This window comes from Macrobrachium rosenbergii, chromosome 48 (genome assembly GCF_040412425.1).
Source record: "Macrobrachium rosenbergii isolate ZJJX-2024 chromosome 48, ASM4041242v1, whole genome shotgun sequence".
Taxonomy (NCBI): domain Eukaryota; kingdom Metazoa; phylum Arthropoda; class Malacostraca; order Decapoda; family Palaemonidae; genus Macrobrachium; species Macrobrachium rosenbergii.
In genome coordinates, this window is record NC_089788.1 from 53,203,356 (window position 1) to 53,227,047 (window position 23,692).

At 42.8% G+C, this 23,692-nt stretch overlaps 1 protein-coding gene across 4 annotated transcripts in view; it reads left to right on the forward strand.

The window, feature by feature from the left end:
* Tango2 (transport and golgi organization 2) overlaps window positions 1–23,692 on the forward strand; it is a 120,117-nt gene that overhangs the window by 39,627 nt on the left and 56,798 nt on the right. For all 4 annotated transcript variants that reach the window (XM_067091775.1, XM_067091777.1, XM_067091776.1 and 1 more), the window contains exon 3: window positions 9,478–10,051. In XM_067091775.1, coding sequence (XP_066947876.1) covers window positions 9,478–10,051 — 574 coding nt within the window. The remainder of the gene's footprint in view (window positions 1–9,477; window positions 10,052–23,692) is intronic.

The following is a 23,692-nucleotide window of genomic DNA, read 5'->3' on the forward strand; positions in this document are numbered from 1 at the left end:
GTCTCTAGCACAATATTTTGATTTTTGGTGAATTTTTGAAAAAAACTTTTTTTTACATCCGCTCGTTACGAATTCATGCATCATTTTGTGATAATATTTTCTCTGTGTTGCTTTAATCGTTTTACTTTCTGTTATATACCAAAATCATCGCAATTTAGTGTGCAATACAACTAAAAAATATTAACTCATTAGCTTCAACCGTTTTCCTTACAGCGCGATTTGTATACAATTATATACGAGTTTTTTTTTTCGCTGTCATATATTCCAATATTTATATATGATAATGATATTTTTTTTATTTCTGATGGTTGCATACTAAACTTCAGGCAATGAGAAAAAAAGGAGCCAAAAATGAACTCTTAATCTTGAAAACTAAGCGCGCTGTGATTTTAAAAAAAAAAACTTTTTTTCCGCTTTGGCGCTACCTCTCGGAGGCCACCGGCATACAGGAGACGTTTTTGAAAATAGGGCTTCGGCGTTAAAGGGTTAATATACTGTATAAACTAAAATCTTACTGCAGTAATTCACTATAGTATTTTCTTTAATGAATTGATATTGTTGCTGTGTACATTAATATTATTAGTAAATTAGTAAATCATTTATCATACAAAAAAGTAAATATACATCTCAGTCCCTGGTTGTCGGTGGGCTCAGTTATCGGCGATCCAGTTTTCTGGCGCTTTTCTAGTGACAAAAATCAGCGATTTTCAGCACCGATATGCTCCGATTTCTGCTTATCGGCGCTGATAATCATGTATTGGCACCAATATATACCTAACAGAGGCACCAAAAATCACCGATTTTCGGTTATATATTGTCACATCGATGGAACAGAACCCCTGCTGATAACTGTGGACTGCCTGTATGTAGTCACGAAAATAATATTAAAATACAGAACATTGCTCTTTGAAAAAATCCACGAATAGGTGAGTTTCCCGCCAATAATTTTGAGATAGGTTCCACAGAAAATTCCGTGAATCACTGAGTCCACAAATTGTGAGAACATGAACATTGGGGGTTTACTGTATGTATGTGATGCTCTGTGTAGTAAATTGCAGATGGCAACCAAATACCTGTGGCATGGGTGCAACATTGCTGACATTGCACAGCCCGAGGTTGTCCGTATTCATGGGGACGCACCATTTGTCTTGGGAACAGGATCACTGGTCACCAGATCCCTATGTCCCACTGACTGTATGACAAATTACAGCATAACATAATCGATATAGGCAACTTGGCAAACATCTCCACTTCAATCAAGAGGCAGTGCCAAAGGGCAACAGGGATAATCTTACGCTGGTCCAGACCATCTTGTAGTATGTGCAGGAAAAGTGCCAGAGTTTGTATACTACACCGTTGCAAAATCTTTCCTTGGATGAGGGCTTGCTTTCTTACATAGGCAGATTATCAATAAAAGTTTATAATCCCCAGAAACCTGACAAGTATGGCATCAAAATTTCTTTTTTATGTGAGGCTGAAAGTGGATACATCATAGACTTTCACATTTATTATGGTGTGTCGCACACACTCCGTGATACTGTTTTTGGACCTTTGGCACCATATCTAAATAAAGGAGACCATGTCTTCACAGACAATTTTTACAATTCTGTCGCCTTGTCAGAGGAACTTTTGGAGCATGGCATACACACTACTGTCACTTCGTGTCTGACAAGAAGAGCACCGAGGCAATTGAAAGCACTTGCATGTTCCAGGGTGCCTCAAAACATAATGGATTACCACCGCAAAGGAAACACCTTCGTGATGTGTTAGCAGGCCACTTGGCTCATCAGCATGAACACAAATGCTGGTGGTGTCGAAGTACAGGGGTACTTGCATCATAAGCTGACTCTGCTGGAATTCCAGAAGATGGCACGGGATGTACTGCTCTACTTCAGCATAACAGAATGGCCCGATAATGGCAGTGAGCTGCCTTATGCTCCTTCGCTGCCTGTTGATCAGGTGGAGTACTAATGCCCTCTTGCCTGCCAAGCCTGCCCTTCTGTTGACCCTGCTTAGCCTGTTGGAGTACTAATCCCCTCTTGCCTGCCAAGCCTGTCCTTCTCTTTATAGAGGGATGAAGAAATTTGTTTTTATTTAGCATTTCCCAACGTTTTGTGAGAGAGAGAGAGAGAGAGAGAGAGAGAGAGAGAGAGAGAGAGAGAGAGAGAGAGAGAAGTGTAATTGTCATTGTGAGTGGTTCGGTTGTTGGAGTTGGTTTCGGCTGTCTCTCTGTCTGTCGGTCTGTCGGGAGTTTTTCGGTTTTGGGGAAGTCTTGGGCAGTTGAGGTCCAACCTTGAAAGTGAACGGGAGTTCGTCTGTTTTTTTGGGACCACATTAATGGTTCATGTGTCTCTTCTTTTTTTGTTGGTTCGTTGTTGGTGGAGGGTCGGTTTAAGTTTTTTTGTTTCGTGGGTGTGTGCTGTGATTGGCGACCGTGGACCTTATCCATCTCCAGCAACTGAAGATCAGGGTGAGTGTTGCGTGTTGTGTTGTTTGTGGGTGTGAATACCGCCACATAATATTTGGCGTAGCGTGGGGCAGCTGGTATTGCAGCTGCAGGTGAGATTAGTGGCTGGTAGTGTGACTGAAGAGAAGGATGGAAGAGGAACTGGTGAGGTTGAGAGAGGAGAATACGTGGTTGAGGGGTGAGAATGAGAGATTGAGGAGTCAGTTGGAGGAGATGGGGGGGAATGCTAAGAAGTGCGAAAAGAAGAAATGAAAGGGAGATGAAAGAGTCAGAAGAGAGAGAATGGAAGAGAGGATGGAAGAGAGGATGGATAAAAAGTTGGAGGAATGATGAAAAGTGTGGAAGAAATGATGAAAGGTATGTTCAAGGGTGTTTTTGGAGAAGGGGCTGTTGGAGGCAGGTTCTCTGGAACGTGTGAAGGGGCAAGAGAGAAAGAAAAGGAGGAAGAAGTGAATGGGCGTGAGTGATGAAAGTGATATGGGAATAGGAAGTAAGAAACGAGGGAATGAGAGGCAGGGTAAGGAAAAGGGGAATGAAAAGCAAGGGAAGGAACAGAGGAAAGTAAGGATAAGTCAGGGAAGAAAAAGGGAAGAAGGGAAAGGGAAAGGAAACTGGTAAGAAGGGTAAGGAAGTGGGAAAGGCAGGAAAGAAGGGAGAGGGTGAAGGCAGTAGTGATAGTGAGGTGGATGGAGGTGAGTGGATAAAAAGAGGGGGAAGAAGAGTGTAATGAGTAAGATGAATGTAAGTGCAGAAGTGGACTCTTTGTATTCGGAAGAGGGTATGAAAGGACAGAGCGAAAGTAGCGAAAGTGAGAGTGAAAGTGAGAAAGAAGTGAGAAAGGCTATGTATGTGAGGAGGTACCCGGTGTGAAAAGTATAATGAGTATGGAAGTAGGGATGTGCATGATTTCTTTAGGGAGTATGAAAGGTTTTGTCAGGATAAGTATGGGGGAAAGTAAGAGAGTGTGGGCACGAGAATTAGGAGAGTATTTGACTGGGTTTTACTTGATATGTATAGGGTTATTATGAGTGTGGGGATGTTGAGTATGACAAGGTGAAAGCTAGACTAGTTGAGCAAGCGAGGCGTATGAAAGCTGAGTGTTAAGTATAAGAGGAAGAATGAATTTGATGAGGCAAGAATGAAAGCTGGGAAACCTTGTCACTGTATGCTTGTAGGCTGGAGACGTTGGCAAGGAAGAAGTTTGGGGATGATGGGATAGATGAATGTAAGGAGTTAGTACGGAAGTTGTTAGGGACAGTGCCAGATGGAGTTAGAGAATTTGTGAACTTGAAGCGGAAGGAGAAGAAAAGATGGACGAATGAAAGGTTGACTTGGGGAGAAATTTTGGAAATTGTAGAAGATTATGAGCTTGACAGGGTTATAAAGAGAGCAGAAGTGTAAGTGTAAGGGCTGGGGTAGATGAGAGGTACCAGAGTTCCAAGCTTTAGGGATGCAGTGTTGAGGGGCCCAATGAGAATGGCCGATAGTGTAATAGATAGGAGTGTAAGAGCAAGTAATGTGGAGGTGCCAGGGGGAGGACAGAATGATGGGTTTGTAAGGGAACAACGGGTTGGACGGGTTAGGGATAGTAGTGTACAAAGGGGAAGGTCGATGAGTGGAAGTCGGCGAAGTGTTTTAGATGTGGAAAGGAAGGACATACAAAGAATGAGTGTAGGTGGGCTTTAGGAGCGTGTTTTGGGTGTGGGCAACCGGGACATTTGGTAAGGGAGTGTACGAAAGATAGGGGGGTTAAATGCTGCAGGTGCGGACAGGTGGGTCATATTGCTAATGGTTGTAGGGGTACCCGAGTGAATGTAATATGTGGCAACTGTGGTAAGAATGGGCATTATGCGAGAATGTGTTCAGAACCGAGAGCGAAGTGTGTCGAATGTGGAATGGAAGGGCATGTATCAAGTGTATGTAGGCGAAAGAGGGTGACTGTGACAGCGAATTGGGAAACTGAGTGTGAAGGGGGTTCAAATGGGTGGATCCTCCAGGATGCAAGCGGTGCGTGTGATGCATGTACGTGAGGGGTTGTTGCATGAGGATCAGCAATTTGTTTTGATAGAGTATGGTAGAAAACGTAAGAAAGGGAAGAACGTAAGTAAACTGAATGGTCGTAAGTTGTGTGATATTAGGGGGTGTGAGTGCCAAAGTGAAAATGAGTGATAAAGCGTGTAATACGGATGAATGGGATGGTATGAATAGAACGTATAGCATATGCGGGTTTGATATAACTGAGTTGACTGAGCGTGTAGGGGTTAGTGAGCGGTTGGAGGTGGCGAAAGTGTAAGAGCAAGAGAGCGTAGCAGTAATATGCAGTGATTAAAAGCATGAATGAATCGTTGCAAGAATTGGAAAGGTCAATGAGCGAATGGGATGGGTTAGTTGAAGAATTGGGGAGGTATTTGGGAACGAGTTAGAGGGTATAGATGAGATTGTGGATGAAATTGAGAGTGGCAATAGTGAAGAAGATAGCGTGAATCTGAGAGAGAATGGAGGAGATGTGAGTTTGAATGTTGCTAGAAGAGAGAATGATTCTGAGAGAATGATTGCGTGCCGCTTGAACGCGATCTAGAGGACCTGCTAGTGAGCATCCGTGGGTGTTGCGTAAGGCGATTTGAAAGAGGTGTGAAAGGTGTTGGTTGGGAAATGCTAAAAGGGGGAGAAATATAGAGGATGAAGAAATTTGTTTTTATTTAGCATTTCCCAACGTTTTGTGAGAGAGAGAGAGAGAGAGAGAGAGAGAGAGAGAGAGAGAGAGAGAGAGAGAGAGAGAGAGAGAGAGAGAGAGAGAGAGAGAGAGAGTGTAATTGTGGTGGTTCAGTTGTTGGAGTTGGTTTTACGGCTGTCTCTCTGTCTGTCGGTCTGTCGGGAGTTTTTCGGTTTTTGGGGAAGTCTTGGGCAGTTGAGGTCCAACCTTGAAAGTGAACGGAGTTCGTCTGTTTTTGGGACCCATTAATGGTTCATGTGTGTCTTCTTTTTTTTTGTTGGTTGTTGTTGGTGGAGGGTCGGTTTAAGTTTTTTGTTTTTGGTGGGTGTGTGCTGTGATTGGCGACCGTGGACCTTATCCATCTCCAGCAACTGAAGATCAGGGTGAGTGTTGCGTGTTGTGTTGTTTGTGGGTGTGAATACCGCCACATCTTGACCCTGCTTAGCCTGTTGTGGTGGAGGGAAATGATGATAATGATGACGATTCTGATGACTATCTCATCAAGGAAACACCTTCCCCCAAGAAGAGGCCAAGGATCTCTCTGTCATGTCTTTGAACAGCTAATGCCAGAAGGAAGACAGAAACACTGCCGTGTATGCTACAAGAGTGGCATACAGAGGGATACCTCATATCAGGGTACTGAGTCCTAAGTAGCACTCTGTGTTAGGGGAACTGTTTCAAGAGGTACCACACCCTTCACAAGTATTGGTCAACATCATCTTCAAGAGGTAGGGGACGTGGCCAGCAATCTTAATCACCCCTTTGCAATTTCTTCAGTCATTGCAACAAGACATTTCTTAGTTCCTTTTACTGTACTTGTGTATGGACGTTACATCTTGTTGCTTCTGCAAACACTGCTTGAAGGAATTGCACAAACCCGCAGCCAAATGAGAATCTTTTTTGGCGATTGTTCCTGATATTTATTTTTATACAGTGTGTAACATGTATGTGTATTTATTTTGTATATCTTTACATTTTTATTCTGTAATTACATAATTTATCTTTTCTGAGAGAGAGAGAGAGAAAGAGAGAGAGAGAGAGTGCACGCCACTTTTTCATGGAATTCATGATGCAGATTTGTCATTCATGTTTTCACATTTTCCTTGCAATAATTACAACATTTTGCATTGTAGTAACTAGGTAATTTATCTGGGTGTAATATGCATAAAACCAAGGATTTTATCGAAAGAACCTTTTTTTAGCAAATTTTTTTGGGGGAAAGTGCAAAATTATGTTTGTGTTGTAATTTCTACTCATTACTTTACCTATACAGTATAAAGTTATGTTGGGTTTTTCGATGCCGTTGAATAGAGCAGTTATTCAGCTGCAAAATGAAACAAAATTGAGCATTCAACCTTGAAAATTGGTGGAGCTACACGTCTTTGAACAAAAAAAAAAGTATAAGGTTTTTGCCCTTATCACATGGATGACTGACACTTTTCTAATGGAAAACATGATGCTACATTGTCATCCATGTGTTCATATTTTCCTTGCTATAATTACAACATTTTGCATTGCAGTAACTAGGTAATTTATCCAGGTTAACTGGGTTTACTATGGATTTACAAAGACAACTTTTGGGGGAAGTGCAAAATTTTCTCATGTCTCATAATTTCTACTCATTATTTTACCTACATAAAGTTATTTTGGGGGGATTTTTTCATGCCAGTGTATAGAAAAATTATTCAGCTGAAAAGTGAAACAAAATTGAGCAGTCTACCTTGAAAATTGTCGGAGCTGTGCATCTTTGAATGAAAAAAGTTATAAGGAATTTTCTGCGCAAATTGCTTGGGCGACTAGCACTTTTCTTGTGGAAAATGTGATGCTCCTTTCATTATTTTTTCACATTTTCCTTGCTATAATTACAACTTTTTGCATTTCAACAACTAGGTCATTTATCTGGGTATATTATAGATTTACAATGATGATTTGATTGCAAATAGTTTTTTGGCAAATTTTGTTTGGGGGAAAGTGCAAAATTTTACTGTATTGTAATTTCTACACATTATTTCAGATACATAAAGTTATTTTGGGGGGTTTTTCATGACAATGTATAAAACAATTATTCAGCAGAAAAATGAAATAAGATTGAGCAGTCTACCTTGAAAACTGTCAGAGCTACGCATCTTTGAACAAAAAAAGGTATGAAAACTTTTTTGCGCGCATCGCGTGGATGGTTGGCACTTTTCTAATGGAAAAATTGGTGCTATGTTGTCATTCATTTTTTCATATTTTCCTTGCTATAATTACGTTCTGCATTGAAATAACTAGGTAATCTATCTGGGTGTGATATGGATAAAAAACGAAGACTTTATCACAAATAATTTTTTTTTGGTTAATTTTATGAGGGGGGAAAAGAGCAAAATTTTCTCATAATTTGTACTCATTATTCAACCAGCATAAAAATTATTTTAGGGGATTTTTTTGCCATTGTACAGAAAAATTATTCATCAGTAAAATGAAAAAATTTAGCAGTCTACTTTGAAAATTGTTGGAGCTATGCATCTTTGAACAAAAAAAGGTACAGGCAGTCCCCAGTTATCGGTGGGGGTTTTGTTCCCGACAGCGTGACGATAACCGAAAATCGCTGACAACCGAAAATCGGCGATAATAACGCCGATAACGATAATAACGCCGATCCCCGGTTATCGGCGCTGGTATCCTGGTTATTGGTGCCGATAACCAGGGATCAGTGCTGCTGATAACTGGGGATCAGCACCGATAACCGTAGATCATCGCCAGTAACCGGGAATCAGTGTTGAAAATCCGGTTATCGTCGTCGCTAGGCAAGCCCCGTAAAACCGGATCACCGATAACCAGGGACTGCCTGTATAAAAATTTTTACACTTACCACTCAAGTCAATGCCACTTCTCACAGATGTAATTGTGTATAAGTCATAAGCAAAAGGGTTAAGCAAACAAAACCAAGTCCTTTGGCCAAGTAGGCCTCTTTACCAGCATCCTTAATCACAAGCTTCCAAACTACAGCCCAGCCCTACTAGACCATGTTGGATATACTGCAGAAGTTTAGCAATGCCCACAGGACCCTTATAGCCATACTTCAGCCACAGGAAGCCTTGTTCTGCGACATTCTTGCACTTCTGTTTGATCTCCTGAGAGCCCTTCCACTCTCGGAAAAGCTGTCCTACCAGCCTATCTTTCGTAGATACCATCAGAATCTGAGCCTCCATTAGTGCCTCTCTGTCCTTCACTTGACCATCCTCTTCCTCTTGGTTTTCAGATGGGATGGAACATAGGAAGAATACTTGGAAGGCTGAGTACTGTAATAAGTCCTGAGGGCATTTAATGGGCATCATCATCATTGGAGAGGTATAATGGTCCATCCTGTACACAGAACAAATGACCATGGGTAGAGCAGACTTCTTGGTTCACAAACTTGCCCATTACTGGACCCCCCAGTCTACAAGCCTGCCCTGGCCTGGTCACCTGCTAGGTCCTTCAAGAATAAGAGGGCTGGTCTGTGCTTCCTTTACTGTTTGTACTTCTCCTGAGGTGTGAAAGGATAGTGTATTTCCCTTGGTTTCTGACCATCTTGGTTATCCAGAACTGGCCTGGGAAGTCTATGGTCACACACATGACTGGTCTCCCATCTCTTGCAACAGCTGTCTCATATGGTCCCTCCCCCTTGCAGTGTGGTGACCATTATGCACATGACTGGGCCTCTGTGCAAAGTACAATACTTGTCCCGATTGTCCCAGGTTGGGTACTGTCCAGCATAGAACCAACTAATCCATGTGACTGTTCCCATGGGCCCAGTACAGTATATGCAACAGGGGCTTGTACCCGGGTTTGTCTTAGCCCTTCAGGACAGTTACAGACTTAATCATTTTTTTCCCCTGTTGTTCTGCTTACATTTCTTTCTAAGTTTTTCTTTGGTCTGAAGGTTGTGTATCTGGAGTATCAATCAGATATGTATAAGCATTTTACAAAGATACAGTGCAGGAAGCATAATTGAACAGTTGAGAAAAAATTTGTATATCCTCAACCATATATACTGCCATATTTTTTATGAAGAAAGCCCCACCAGTGTCCTTACCCCCAACAAGTACCTTTATGCACAAACCCACAGGCATGAGTCATCATTCTCAGATATATTGGTGTACAGCTGATTATGCAGTGAGGTTCCAGGTCAAGAGGACTGATAATATATACTTGGGTGTAATTGCTGGTCCCCCAAAAACTTGGTTTTTGAAGTGTTAAAGTATTTGTATGTAAATAGAAGACTCCTGCTGTTTTTAAGCTAGTATAGTAGTAATTCATAATGTTTTTTTTCTAGGTATGGATAATGAGAAAGGTAGAGAGGGAGGGACTTGGCTTGGTGTTGAAGAAAGGGGTAAAGTTGCCTGCCTACTGAACATTTTACAACCAAAGGATTCTTTTGTTGAAAATTGTGCGGGAAGAGGATTTTTAGTGGTTGATTTCCTTCTAGGAACAGAATCTGGTCAGGATTACATGAAAAATATTTTTACGTCTGGAACCCTTTATAACCCTTTCCATTTGATAACTATAGAACCTAATGGTGCAACATATGATGCTGCTGTATATAGCAGTCAGCAGAAAGTTTGGAAAGTGCTGGAACCAGGATTCCATGGTTTTGGCAACTGCCCTGTTGACAAGCCCTTCAAGAAGGTAGTTAAAGGTAAAGAAAACTTTCAAAGCATTGTTGAGAAGTATGGAAAAGTGGATGATGAAGAATTGCTTATTGCTGAACTCTTCTCAATGATGCAAGATCATAAAGAATATTATCCTGATCAGCAGCTCATGGAACAAGGAAAAGGCCTTTCTGCTTCTATTGTAAAAGGACTTTCAAGTATCTGGGTGTCATGTGCCTCAGATGGATATGGAACCAGGTATGGCAATAGCAATATGGTACTTAGTTAATGAAGTTTTCTTTTGGGGTATCTATTTTGTAGAGCTTAAATGCATTGATACTTTCTTCCATTTTGCAGTTTAAGTAGAATATAAATTGTCAAGTAACATATAAAAGCTGATGTAAATTCATTTCAGTGCATAATGACTTTCACCACACAGTACTATATACACTATGTGCTTATGAATATCAAATAATACACTTTACAATACTGTATGGATGTAAAACCATACATTTCTATCCTTTTTTTCCCCTTATTTATTAACTTCACAGGACTGTGCACATACACTATATGCTAGTAAACACAGTACTGTACAGACATACACTACTGTACTGTACACATTTAAAACTATAATTTGATACCCTTTTTTTCCCCGTTTGTCACTTCAAAGTACACTGCATAAATACACTATACTCATATGTAAAACAATAAGTCCATGCTATTTTATTTTATCTTCACAGGACTGTAGTGTGCATGTACCCTATATGCTTGAAAACACCATGCAAAACACTTTACAGTATTGGATATATGAAATAAAACTCTCTCTCTCTCTCTCATGCCCAAACTGCGTGCAAGGGCTGGACTTTAAAACTTGCAAGGAGGGTTTTACAAGTCTTCCCCCTCCTCCATCACTGTCTCCTGTTTCTCAACGAGGTCATGAAGTGGCAAATTGTTCAAAAGAAATGTTGAGGTGCTTAGGGGGTCCTTCAATAGGCAGCAGAGACACATCATATTCCTGGCTGAAAGAACCTGGCAAGTTAACAGAGATTGCTGAAGTGCTTACTTGTGTTTCTCAGCTGAATGACCTAGTACCTAAGTGGAAGGCAATGTGCTTGGGGGCATGAGAGGTGGGGGTTGAAGAAGCTGTCGAGGGTATTGATGGAAAGAACAATGATTCTGCTTCACAGAATCATTGTTGGTGACTGCTTCAGTCACCAACTGCCATGTTTCTCAAACTTCTTTAAACATCTCCAAGGTCTTTGCAAAACAATTCTGGTCAATGTTGGTTCTTGATTGACTCAATGAAGTCGCCCAAGATCCTCCTCAAGTCGTTGCAGCATGTGGTTGGCTGTGAAGTAGATTTGTAGTTGGTGTCATCATTGTCTTCGTCCTCCATCTCACCAGCAGCAGCTGTGGTAGTAATCCTGTTGTTGGACATCAGTTGGACGCTAGGACCGCCACCATTGTCATTCAGCCACTTTTTTTTTTTTTTTTTTTTCCCCAGGAAAGTTGTTGCCTCCCTTCGCTTACTGGGCATGAAAGTTGTCAACATCAAAAACCTTGGAAGTTTATCTGGTCTTATTACCCCTGGGCTTCTTCCAAGCATTTGCATAGTTGTAAATAGCAGACTTGAATATTTTCACAGGTTCCCCAGAGTCCATTCCCTCATGCATCCAAGCCTTGCTCCTTCTGCTCATCCTTGAACACCACTATCACCTCCTCCAGGAACTTCCTAATAGGTAACTATTTTGTTGCAACAATAACACCTTGGTCCATTGACTGTATGAATGCAGTCATTTTAGGGGTCAAAAACTTGTCCCAAATACAATCTTCATCTCCAACCTTTGGGTTGGGGTAGGATAGCGGGCACATGTTGATGAAGAGCAAAGCCTTTGCCATATATCAGCAATGCCAAGATCCTATGTCTGATGATGAATAACCTCTTAACAAAAGTGGTTATGGAACCAATCAGAAACGATCTTGGATTTGAACTAAGCCTTTGCCGAATGATATCAAATCACTGGGAGACTATCCATCACCCAATGCAGGGCATGGGGTTGCTTCACATCCGACTATGACTGGCACACTGATGGTTACTAGAAGCCTTTGCACATAACAGAGCAGACACATGTTGCTTCAAAAGCTTTCTGTACCTTCTCATCAGTGAAGATGTTAGTTGGCAAGGAGTGATAAAATAAATCAGTTCCATCAGAGTTGTGGATTTGACTTGACGGAACAAGGCCTTTATTTTTCTTTTAGGTCCTGCAACATCTGCCAGAATTACTCTATTCCTCCTTGGAAGCATCTAAGGCTTCACCATGGGTCTTCATGTTGGGAAGCCCACATTGAATTTTGAATCGAAACAGCCAACCCTCAGATGGCTGCATCTCCATGCAGACTGCAAACTTTGTAGCTGCGGCCTTCAACTCAGCATCATTTACATGCCTCTCTCTCAACCTCTGTTGATGAAACCAGATCAGGGTTGAGTGTTCAGTCTCTTCATGCCAGGGCTTGCCCATGATTTTGGGGGCCTCACTGACTAAGCGTCTTCTTCCCAAAGCCTGTTGCATACTTTTTCAGCCTGTCCTTGGCATTCTTGATATCCTGGAAAGTAGACCATTCTTTGGTGTACTAGGCTATGATGCTGGTCTTGGACCAGCTGGTCTCAATTTTGTTGACGATTTCTGAAGGGTTTGCATCTTCCCAATCCTTTTAGAAATTGGTGGGGTCATGCACAAGAGATACTGCACCAAACACAGCAATAACAGCTCCTGCAGTACTGCAGGTACAGTTGACCCCCGGTATTTGCGAATGTTAGGGACAACAGCCACCTGTGTAAAGTGAAAATCCACATTAAGTTGTTACCCCCCGTAAAAATGCATATAACTGCCTACTTTAATAGTTCAAATACCCAATATGCCTTAAACTATCATCCTAAAACACTTTAATATTATTTCAAAGTCATCTTGCAACATTACCCTTAAAAATATACAGCTTACAGCTACACACAAAAACTAATCAAGTTCCTGCTATATTCAGGCTCAGCCATTTTCTCATACAGTATCCCAGCTGTCCCATTTTCTTTTTTTTTTTACAATAGATATGGGAAACATTGGGAATTCACAAGTAGAGTTAAGTACTGTACCTAAATATTCAAATATGCAATTGAAAAAAATACGAAATTATAAATGCAGTCAGCAGTGATAAAATATTCTCTTGTGTACTGTTGTGTGTGTTAATCATCATACTTATAATCAACTAAACTTGTAATAAAAATGGTACAGTAAACCAAGGAAAGCAAAATATAAATTGTAACGTACAGTACTTTTATACTGTATGCACACACATTCGATGGCATTATGAACTTCCTGGAGTTTTAGTTTCATGTTTATATGTTTATGATATAGTAATTCATATTTCATGAAGGATATATACAGTACTGAGAGAGAGAGAGAGAACTGAGATATGTATGTTTACATCGGTAAAACGAACCAGGAAACAGCTGTTTTGTGATTTTGAGGGATTTTACCTCAACAAAGTATGTTACTTTACCTTTGTATAGCCATTTTACTTTTATGTACAAAATTGAAAATAATAATTCCAATAATACATTTGTTTCTTTTAGCAACTAAAAAATTATTTTCGTAATTCTTTCAGTAGCAGGCTCAATCAGCTGATTCTGAGAATGTACAGTAAACATTACAGATGTTGGGATGATAGATTTTTTATACATATTACGATGATAATAGATCAGTATAACAACACAGTATAAATGGATTCTGTAAGTGAAAACCTTTTGCGTTACTGCTTAGGACTTCACCTCCAAACTAAGTGCTGACAGCTTGTTTTTGGTTCCGATTCATCCAAGAAGTGGTGTCTAGGAGCTCCATTTCTTTTGACTTTGCAGTTAAACTCCCCCTGTGAGGGGTGGAAGATGTGGGAGGTGTAAAAAGGACCTGCTGCTGCAATTGCCTGTTGATCCATAACCTAAGAGCGAGGAAATTTTATATGGATCTTAAATCAGTTTCAGGAGTCTCAGGGTCCGAATAGGCACTCCTTTGATAGCAACAGCACCAAGGTAGTGCCATGGTTACACTATTCTCCTCCAGAGATTTTTCATTCTTTGAAACATTGACCAGGGCGGCAGTCTTCACTTTCCAAAAAGTACCTGCTGCTGCAATTGCCTGTTGATCCACAACCTAAGAGGGAGGGAATGTTATGTGGATCTCAAGTCAGTTTCAGGAGTCTCAGGGTCCGAAAAGGGACTCCTTTAATAGCGATAGCACCAAGGTAGTACCTTGGTTACACTATCCTCCTCCAGAGATTTTTCATTCTTCAAAACATTGACCAGGGCGGCAGTCTTCATGCCTTTCTTGGAACTTAAACACAGTTCTTTTTTGACTTTCAAGAGTCTCAAGATCCAAAGATAAACACTCCTCAAGGTGATAGCAACAACACCACAGTAGTGCCATGGTCAACAAAGGGCCTGGCATCCTTTCATCTACTCTATTGCAGTGCAGGTACACAAATAGACAGTAGAACATTCGGTGCAGTGGCCAGCCAGATGGATGTAATTACAAACAGTTCAGTCATTAAAGTCAGGAGATAAGCACAGTTGATCTTGGCACCTTGGCTTCCAGAGAAATTTGTTCAACCTCTGAAGAAATTTGATCATAGTCGTTCTTTTCTCGTCTTACTGAAGTCGGTGCTGCTCTGCTCTGTCTTTGGTATCCATTTACATCTGGAGGCTTATGCCCTTTGCCAGTCTACATGTTTTGAAGATGATCAGTGAGATTGACCATTCCACTTCTATGATTCTGTGGCTCCAATGACAGTATGACATCTATGTTGCCTCGTTAAAGACTAGACCTTCAGTCCAATGGCAATGACTCGTTCGTTAGCTTTGAGTTGGCCGAGAATTGGTGTCCAAATTGTCATTTCTCTGAATAGTGACATAATCAAACGAGCGTACCCCACAACTTCCTGGTGGACATCAATACATAGTGGGCTAGATCTTTCGAGGCCAGGGACATCAGTCTGTACATGTACATCGTATTCAGGAAGAACCTGTCGGTCAAGCACTAGGATGGAATGTAATGCAGATCACATTCATCTCCTTTTACCTTGGGACATTGCCCATAGGTCCTTGGACACCTTTTCCTTGGGTCCTATGGTGGGTACTCAACAAATCAGGTAGTTCACCCGGCTCTTGAGGGACAGGTTGCATCTTGCCTAAGGTGTGCGGCTGCAAGGGGTAGGTGTGTGTGTGTGTGTGCGACTGGCCTCCTCCCTTTCTCCTGTCTTCCTTCCTCTTCCAGTGGGCAGAGGAACAGTAAACGAGCCATCACATGCTGGACAGGCGTGCATGCAGGTGATCTAGATAACTGAGTATCCTATCTATAAACTAGCTCCATTTGGATTAGTGGATGCAAATCCTTCCTTATCTTTAGTAAGGGGAGAGAGGGACTGAGTATGAACAAACCAGCTGGTTATTCTTAGACTCCGACACCATGGGCTCATTGAAACCTTTTTGAATCAAGGATATTACATTCCATAGATTTGAAATGCCAAGAAATCTGGCAGTGAACATCCCTTTTGTTCAATAGATCAGAGGTACGGTCTCCTTCCTTTGCTCTTTTATGACCAGGAAGAGAGTACCCTGGTGAGATGAGCTACCAGTGAGTTCAGAGATTTACTCAGAATCCTCCCTCCAAGTGCAAGTGTCCCATATGTAAAGACAAAGTGTTTGTATTTGTGTAGGAACAAATGACAAATCTTTAATGTAATTTGTATTTTTCCTGACGCAAACCTGAGGTCTTTACATAAAGTGCCCACCTCTTACCATCCCTCATTCTCTTACGTGGGCCAAAAGGTAAACTGCATAGAATTGAATGCACACTGACATGGTGGGCAGTGCTTCCGCCCTTACATCAGTAGCTGTTACCATAACCACCTTGCAAAAGTTTATTGGCCAATTTTCCAGCTGGTTGAAATTTAATCCCATATGCAATGACCTCAGGTTTGTATATTAGGAAAAATACAAATTACTTTAAAAATTTGCCATATATGAAAATTAGTAAATCATTTTTTTATCATAAAAAAAATGTATTTAGTCACGAAAATAACATGAAAATACAATAATTAGCTAATGTTGCTCTACAAAAAAAAATCTGCAAATTAGGGAATTTTCCGCAGTTTATTTGGATTTATGTTCCACAGAAAAATCTGCGACTAACTGAAGCCACGAATGCTGAACCACGATGTAGCTGGGATCCATTATAGTATACTTTTCTTGTTTATACCATCTTTGTCTTGGCACTTTTCCCCATAATAGAGTTTCCTAGCCTTATTATGCGCCTTCCCCCACCAATGAGTCAGGTATCCCAGTTTTTTAAAAGAAGCAAATAGATTCTCAAGCTCCTGTTCCACATAGGGTGGGCTGCATTGTGCATGGTTATTTTTTGATAAGCTACAATAATATCCTTCAGTAAAATATGAATAAACATAAAGTAAAAGCTCTAAAGAAGTCATACTAAGAAATTAAAAGAAATATGGCGAACAGGAAGGTAGGTGTGTATTTGTGTGTGTGTTTGTGAGTTTGTTGGAAGCTGTAACGAACAGTATATAGGGTGTTTCTTATGCAGTATCAGTTCTCTCTCTCTCTCTCTCTTGTGTTCTGTATTATTATTGTAATACAAATTACAGTGCAGTAAAATCTTTTAATGAAACGTAAAAAAAAAAAAATGTGTTATACGCTGTGCATATGTATGTAGAGTGGGGTGCTTTTTAGTGTGCTCTCTCTCTCTCTCTCTCTCTCTCTCTCTCTCTCTCTCTCTCTCTCTCTCTCTCTCTCTCTCTCTCTCTCTCTCTTGCATGGTGCATGTTTATTTTATTACAAGTTAAAGCAAAAAAAGCACTAACAAAGTCAAACGCCTGCTTACCCCTCTCCACCCATCCTGCACAGCATTCCCAATCCCCTCCCATACCACAAAACTCCTTCCCTCTCCACCCACATTCCCCAACAATCCCTTCTCTCCATACTCATTCCAATAAACAGCATTACTACCGCTCTCCTCCCATCGCACCCACCCATCCAATATCCCTCCCCCTGGAGACTTTTCCTGGGCTCCCCCTCCTCCCTCTTCAACCATTCTCAGCCTGTTTATGAGTATAAAGCAGTATTACCAACATCATCTTGATATATATATATATATATATATATATATATATATATATATATAAGAATATAGAAGGCCATTAAAACACTATTTAAACGTTGAAACCATATATTTCGTCTAAATAGTGTTTTATGGGCCTTACTGATATTCATATTACACTGTAGTATTACAGGAATAGACATTCATATATATATATATATATATATATATATATATATATATATATATATATATATATATATTATATGTATATTATATATATATATATATATATATATATATATATATATATATATATATATATATATATATAAGGGATTTTGACAGAGGAAAAATCTATTTCTGAGAAGGTCCGTGTCACCCGGTGAAATTCCATTACAGCACGAATTTCTAGGTATAACCTTGCTAGATATACCAGAGAAAAAGAGCTTTCAGGAAAGCTGGGGTTACTACCCCCAGTCGGCGTCTTCTAGGAAGGCGTCGGTATAAGAAGGGTGAGTGAATTACCACTACCACGGAAACCTACTCGAAAGATCTCTCCTTATCAAAATCCCGGAACAGAGCGGTGAGCCGTTACAGCCCCCACACCAAACACCCGCCAGGACGGCGACACCAGCGCCACCTACCTCATTCCATGCTAGCACTAACCCCAGACTTGGCATGTGCAAGAAGAGGGAGGAGAGTACTAGGTAATTCAGGGAGGTCACGGGTGACACGGGACCTTCCTCAGAAATAGATTTTCCTCTGTCAAAATCCCTTTTCTGAGTCCAGTCCCGTGTCAGCGGTGAAATCGTGATAGAGAATCATGCCAAGGCTGCAACTACTAGGAAAAAGAAATGGAGGGTAATCTGAAGGAAAGGCAAAGTTTTACCAAAATAATTTTAATTAAGCAATCTCTTCCGTGAAGCAAGAACACTAAGACTAAGGCATATTAAATCTAAGGCACATTAAAAACTTAATACTATGAAACATGGGCAGGTCCCGGCACGACGGAGAAAAAACCCCAAAAACCTTAAAATTACTTAAAGCAAGGTGAAACATGAAAAGCTCACAAAATAACTGCAAATATAACCTTAATACTATACACGTAAACTTAGGCTAAACACGTAAGAGACAAAATCAATTAACATTAATATATACATTCATCTGGGGTACATGGAGCCAAATAAAAACTGTCCAGTACCCCACAAGAGAAACAATCATGGCATTTCAGATTACGCTTTTTCCATCAACAGGTACAAGAAACAACAATATGAGGAGCCAGGCAGTGAGGTATAATCAACCAGGAGAATAAGCAGAAAAGTAAATGAGGCAGGCGGGCGGGGGAAAGGAAAGGATAAAGGATATGATTAATTAAGGTGGGGAGATGACACTTCCCACAGCTATGGTAGAAAATTTCAGGGCTTGAGCGATTTTTAAATAGTGGCGTTTAAACACTAGAGGTGATTTCCAACCCGTAAATTTAGATAACTCCGAAAAGTCCATATTATGAAAGTAATTAATGGAAGTAGCAACTGCTCGAATATCATGAACCTTGGGAATTGAATCTGGGTTGGCCTGTTTAATGAAATATAAAATTTGTTGTCTTATAGCATTTAGTGAAAGAGTACCACCTTTCTCCCTGATAAAAAGAGGACCCGACTTACTCTGTGGAGTTCTTAAAAGGTAAGATTTAAGTGTATAAACTGGACATAAAGACTGGTCTTGAGGAAGGGCACCACCTTCCAAGGAGACCACCTGTCCTGTGGGTCTTCGTTCTTAGCTAAAAATCTAGGGTCAGGGGGAAAGGAGGACCTCTCCAGATGGGAGGAAGTTCACATAATTATCACCTCTAGTGAGAGCCGACAGCTCTGAGATTCTAGCACCTGAAGCCAAGCTAATCAAAAATAAAGTCTTCCTTAACAGATCCTGATAAGAGCAATGAAAGTTATCCATCTCTGATGCTAACTTAAGGACGTCATTGAGAAACCACGTAACAGACTGTGGGCGTGATACTGGTCTCAGACGCAGCGCATGCTCTGGGGATAGATGAAAAGTAGGAATCTGTGAGGTCGATTTTAAAGCCGTAAGAAATACTTTCTTTAATGCTGACTTGATTGTGGTAATAGTGGCCGGAGCTAGGCCTTTCTCAAACAATGATCTAAAGAAGGAAACTCCTAAATTAGCTGTCATGATTTTGGCTTCAGATGCTTTTAGGAAGGAGGCTAATTTTTTGACTGCTGAATCATACTGTCTAATAGTAGAATCTCTTTTATCTGATTCTAAAAACAGAGTGTTGACAGGGTCAATGTTCGCTCCTTTTTGAGCTGCGAATTTTATAAAGTCCATAAAACTAGGGCATTCTGAATTCTTGAGGAAGCTGACACAGTCTTGGTTTGTACTGTCTGAGTCAGAATGGGCTTGGGGATCCGAAGACTCCGTAAACCCAGTTCCTGAAGAAGAGGGAACCAATTGCTCTTCGGCCAATAAGGAGCTACTAGGGCTAATTGACCTTTGAATGTCCTGAGTTTGTGTAAAACTTTCAGCAGTAAGTTTATTGGTGGGAAAAGATAAATCTTCTCCCAACTGTTCCAATCTACTGTCATTGCGTCTATGGCGAACGCCTGAGGGTCCAGGTTGGGAGCCACGGGGGGGAGCTTGAAGTTGCTCTCCGTTGCGAACAGATCCACTTGGAGGCCCGGAACCCGGCGGCAAATCCATTTGAAAGATTCCACGTCCAGGGACCACTCCGTCTCCAACGGAGCATTCCTGGACAGGGAATCCGCCACCACGCCCGTACCCCGCTAGGTGGGTGGCTGACAGGTGCCAACCGTGCTTGTTCGCCAGGGAGAAGATAGCAACCATTACTTGGTTTACTCGGCCTGATTTGGAGCGCCCCTGTTGATGCAATGAACTACCACTGCGCTGTCAATACCAACCTGATATGAATCCGGTTGGGGGGGCGGATTTTCTTCAGAGTTAGAAATACGCCATAGCTTCCAGGGTGTTTATATGGAACTGCTGAAACATTGTGGACCACGTTCCTTGTACTTTTGTTTTGGTGAATATCCCCCCCAGCCGCTTAAGAAGCGTCTGTGTGAACAACTAGTGCCGGAGGGGGAAATTGAAGCGGAACTGTTTTGGACAAGCCTTTGACCGAGGCCCAAGGTCGCAACCTTGTCTTTAAGATTTGAGGATAGAGGAGACCTTGTCTCTGAGCTTGACATTGGCTCGACTCCGCCACACTCTGTTTATGTCTTTTAATTTCGCTTTTAATAGCAGGTTTGTCACTGAGGCAAACTGAAGAGACCCAGGACCCTTTCTTGGGACGGCGGGATGCTGATGGATTTTTGAGGAATCTCCTGGTGAGAGATGCTATCTCTTTCCTCTTGGGAGGCGGAAGGGACAGCGTGTGAGATGACAGATCCCATTGGAGACCCAACCACTGAAACCGGGACTCGGAGTCAGCGGGACTCTCTCTGTTCAGTTGGAAACCTAGCGACTCCAGGAAACTGATGACTATGGACGTGGCTTTCTGACACTCCGGAACTGTTGGTGCCCAAATTATCCAATCGTCCAAATATGCTGCTAGGGATATCCCTTGAGACCGGAGTTGCTGTACTACCGTGTCCGCCAGCTTTGTGAATATCCTGGGCGCAATGTTCAGACCGAAGGGCATGACCCTGAAGGAGTAGGCTTGATTCCCGAGTCTGAAACCGAGGAACTGAGAGAAGTTCCGCGCAACTGGGACGTGATAATAAGCGTCTGAAAGATCGATAGAGGTGGTGCGGCTCCACGCGAAGTAGAGTCCGTACCTGAGCTACCGTAAGCATGCACGAAATTTGTCGCATTTTATGTAGAGATTTAGGCGCGACAGATCCAGGATCACTCTTTGCTGATCGAGTCTTTTTGGGAACAGTGAATAACCTGCCTTGAAACTTTAGGTGCCTTACTTTCTTTATTGCTCGTTTGTTGAGCAATTCTGTCACATAATCCTTTAGAATTGCTGTGGGTGGCTGGTAAAACCTGGTTAGAGGAGGAGGGTTTTGATCCAGCTCCATCCTAGTCCTTTGGACACAATGCTGTGTGCCCAAGGGCTGAAGGTCCATTGGTCCCTGAACCAAAACAGGCGACCGCCTACCTGTGTTCTCTCAGTGGGAGGGAGCGGGTTTATTCCCCTACCACGCCCAGGTCTTCCCCTTGGGGTGGTATTGGGCTTTCCTCTATGAGGGGGTTTGCCTCTTCCTCCCTTGCAACCCTATTAAGGCCGTGAAAATAACCACGGCCTTCATATGTAGGGTTGTATGCCAGTGAGGCCACATATGAGGGTGCAGCTGGTTGGACCAGCACGTACTGTTGGGGTGAGCCTTAGAAGTGGAAGGCTGTGCCACTGCCGAGACCGGGACGGCTTGGACTACCGCCTGGTGGTGAGGCCTCTTATGCCTCCTGAAGCGTTTACCTCCTCTCGATTGGGGGCGGCCGATTCTGGGGTCTTACGCTTGTAGGCTGAAATGCCCCAGCGAGCGAAGACTTTGGTTGGCCCGTGTAGCCTCGGCCATAACACTTGTGACCTCCTCTTCAGGGAAGAGGTTAGGTCCCCAGATCGAGCTTTTCACGAGCTTGTTAGGCTCGTGCGGATAGTTGCATCGGCAAAGATGAACTTCCTACATTCCAGTCTGGCCAAGATAAATTCAGATAAGTCAGACTGGAAACCTGCCAGCAAGGACTTAGCCAAAACCTGAAAGAAGGGCTCGTCGAGCAGGAAGGCGGCAGTAGCTTCAGTAAGGCATACGGAGTTCAAGGACCGGGCTAACTTAACCCGAGCATCAAACTCCGCTTTCAAAGAGCTTCCGGCAGCTTAGGGAGCTGCTCACTGCTAACTGTGCGTGGAGGCGCAGAAAGGGTCCAGCTTCCCGACCGTGAAAGTGACGCGGGCGTCTGTCCAGAACTCATTACTTCCTGGGAATACCAGGAAGTAGGGTCTGTCTCTAAAGCTGAGGTACGGAATACCCTCAAAGCACGCTCGGGCCGTAGCCAGAGCGACTTTGTCCAGGCAAGGGTGGGAAGGTTGTCTCCCAGGGCGAACATGGTGAAGTTCCCCTTGAAAGGAGTCAACTTCGTGTTATCTGCCTGCCACTCCGTCAGAGTGCGCAGGAGAGCCGACTGAGCTTGGTCCTAGGGACGATGACAGTCTCCTAGGAACCTTGTCCGACCGAATCCAGGCTTCCTCCGTAAGTCTCACGAAGCCTGGGTAAGGGGCAGGAGATCGGGGAAGAACTCCAATTCCTCCAACCGTCTCGTGCCAAGACCATCAAGAGTCAGCTTGCCATCATGTTGGATGGCCCGGAGAGCGAACCGCCAAGGGTTACCGACATCAAACGGCGGGAGGTCCGCAGTGTCGGGGATAACATACTGTGGTTCGGCTGGGGTGGGTGAGCCATTCCCGCCAGTATGTTATCATGACTGGCCAGCTTCTCGGAGATTTCGCTAAATCTCGAATCAGGTCCTCCGTGGCGCTTATAAAGCTGGTTAGCAAAGGCCTCTGCATCAAAAGCAGGTTGGGGAGGAGGGCTTGGTTTTGCAGCCCTCTTACTCGCGCCTTTGCTGGAGGAACCAGACTTGCTCCCGGAGGCTACAGGTCCTGAGACCTTAGCCTTCGACGGGGGAAGGGCAATGCCTTCTTGGAAGTCGAGGACTTGAAATATTCGCCTTCCATGAAGTCTTCAACTTCAACTTGGGGATAGCAGATGGAGCTCTATCACCCAAGGAGGAAGACTTCACAAAGCCTGAAAAAGAAGAAACAGATGAAGCAGGGGAGTCAAATAATGGGGGGCCCGCCCCAACAACCTCACCTACCTCACCACTTACCACCTGGTCCTGCTCTACATTCATCGGTTCCAGGTCGAGATTAATGGCGGCAACATCCTCCGAGACCTCAGCGTGAGGATATCCGCAGGGTGGCTGGGTCTCATCCCGGATCTGCTGGATGATAGGGGTGGCCAGATCTTCAGGCACTGCGGCCGCCACCCGTGCGCCGGGTAGAGTAAGTCCCTCAACCTGGCGTCGAGGGCGTAGGGCTTTCGACGGAACGTTCCTTCCAAACCCAGCCACCCAGGCGGAGGGATTCCAAGGCAGACTTCTTGGAAGTTTCGTCCGCCTGTAAGAAAACCAACAATTAGCTAAGGACGAAACCCATTCCGGGAACCTCATAACCAATGTATAATATACAATATGAGGAGCATAAAGCAAGAATAATGTAGAGACTGTTATTACCAACTCATCCTGGACAGTTGTGCAGAGAGCAAAGCAAACCTCACAACCATCAGGGTGCCAAACAATCAGGTCATCCAGGCGGACCGCACAACCAGCGTGGGTCCGACAAACTACGTGACCGTAGGGTTGTTGGAGAGAGGCGGTGCACCCGGCTCCTCACAGCGAACAGTCTGTAAAGTAGAAAAGTACATGAACCTCCCACCTAAGCAAACTAAAGCTGGCAAGGCCGGAAATTCAACTGCAACCGGAATACTCCGGCGGAGAAGAACTCCCTATCATAAACTGGGCCAATAAGCTCTAAATTACACAGAGTGGAAGGTAAGGATTTCAGACCCGGAGTACTCGGGGAATGAATGGGAGAGAGACCAGGAACTAACCATAAGGGCTGCCAGTAAAATAACGGAGACCCTGGTATAGGACCGGACTCACGTATTTATATATAATGAATAAAGGAGAGTACTCCTGTAGA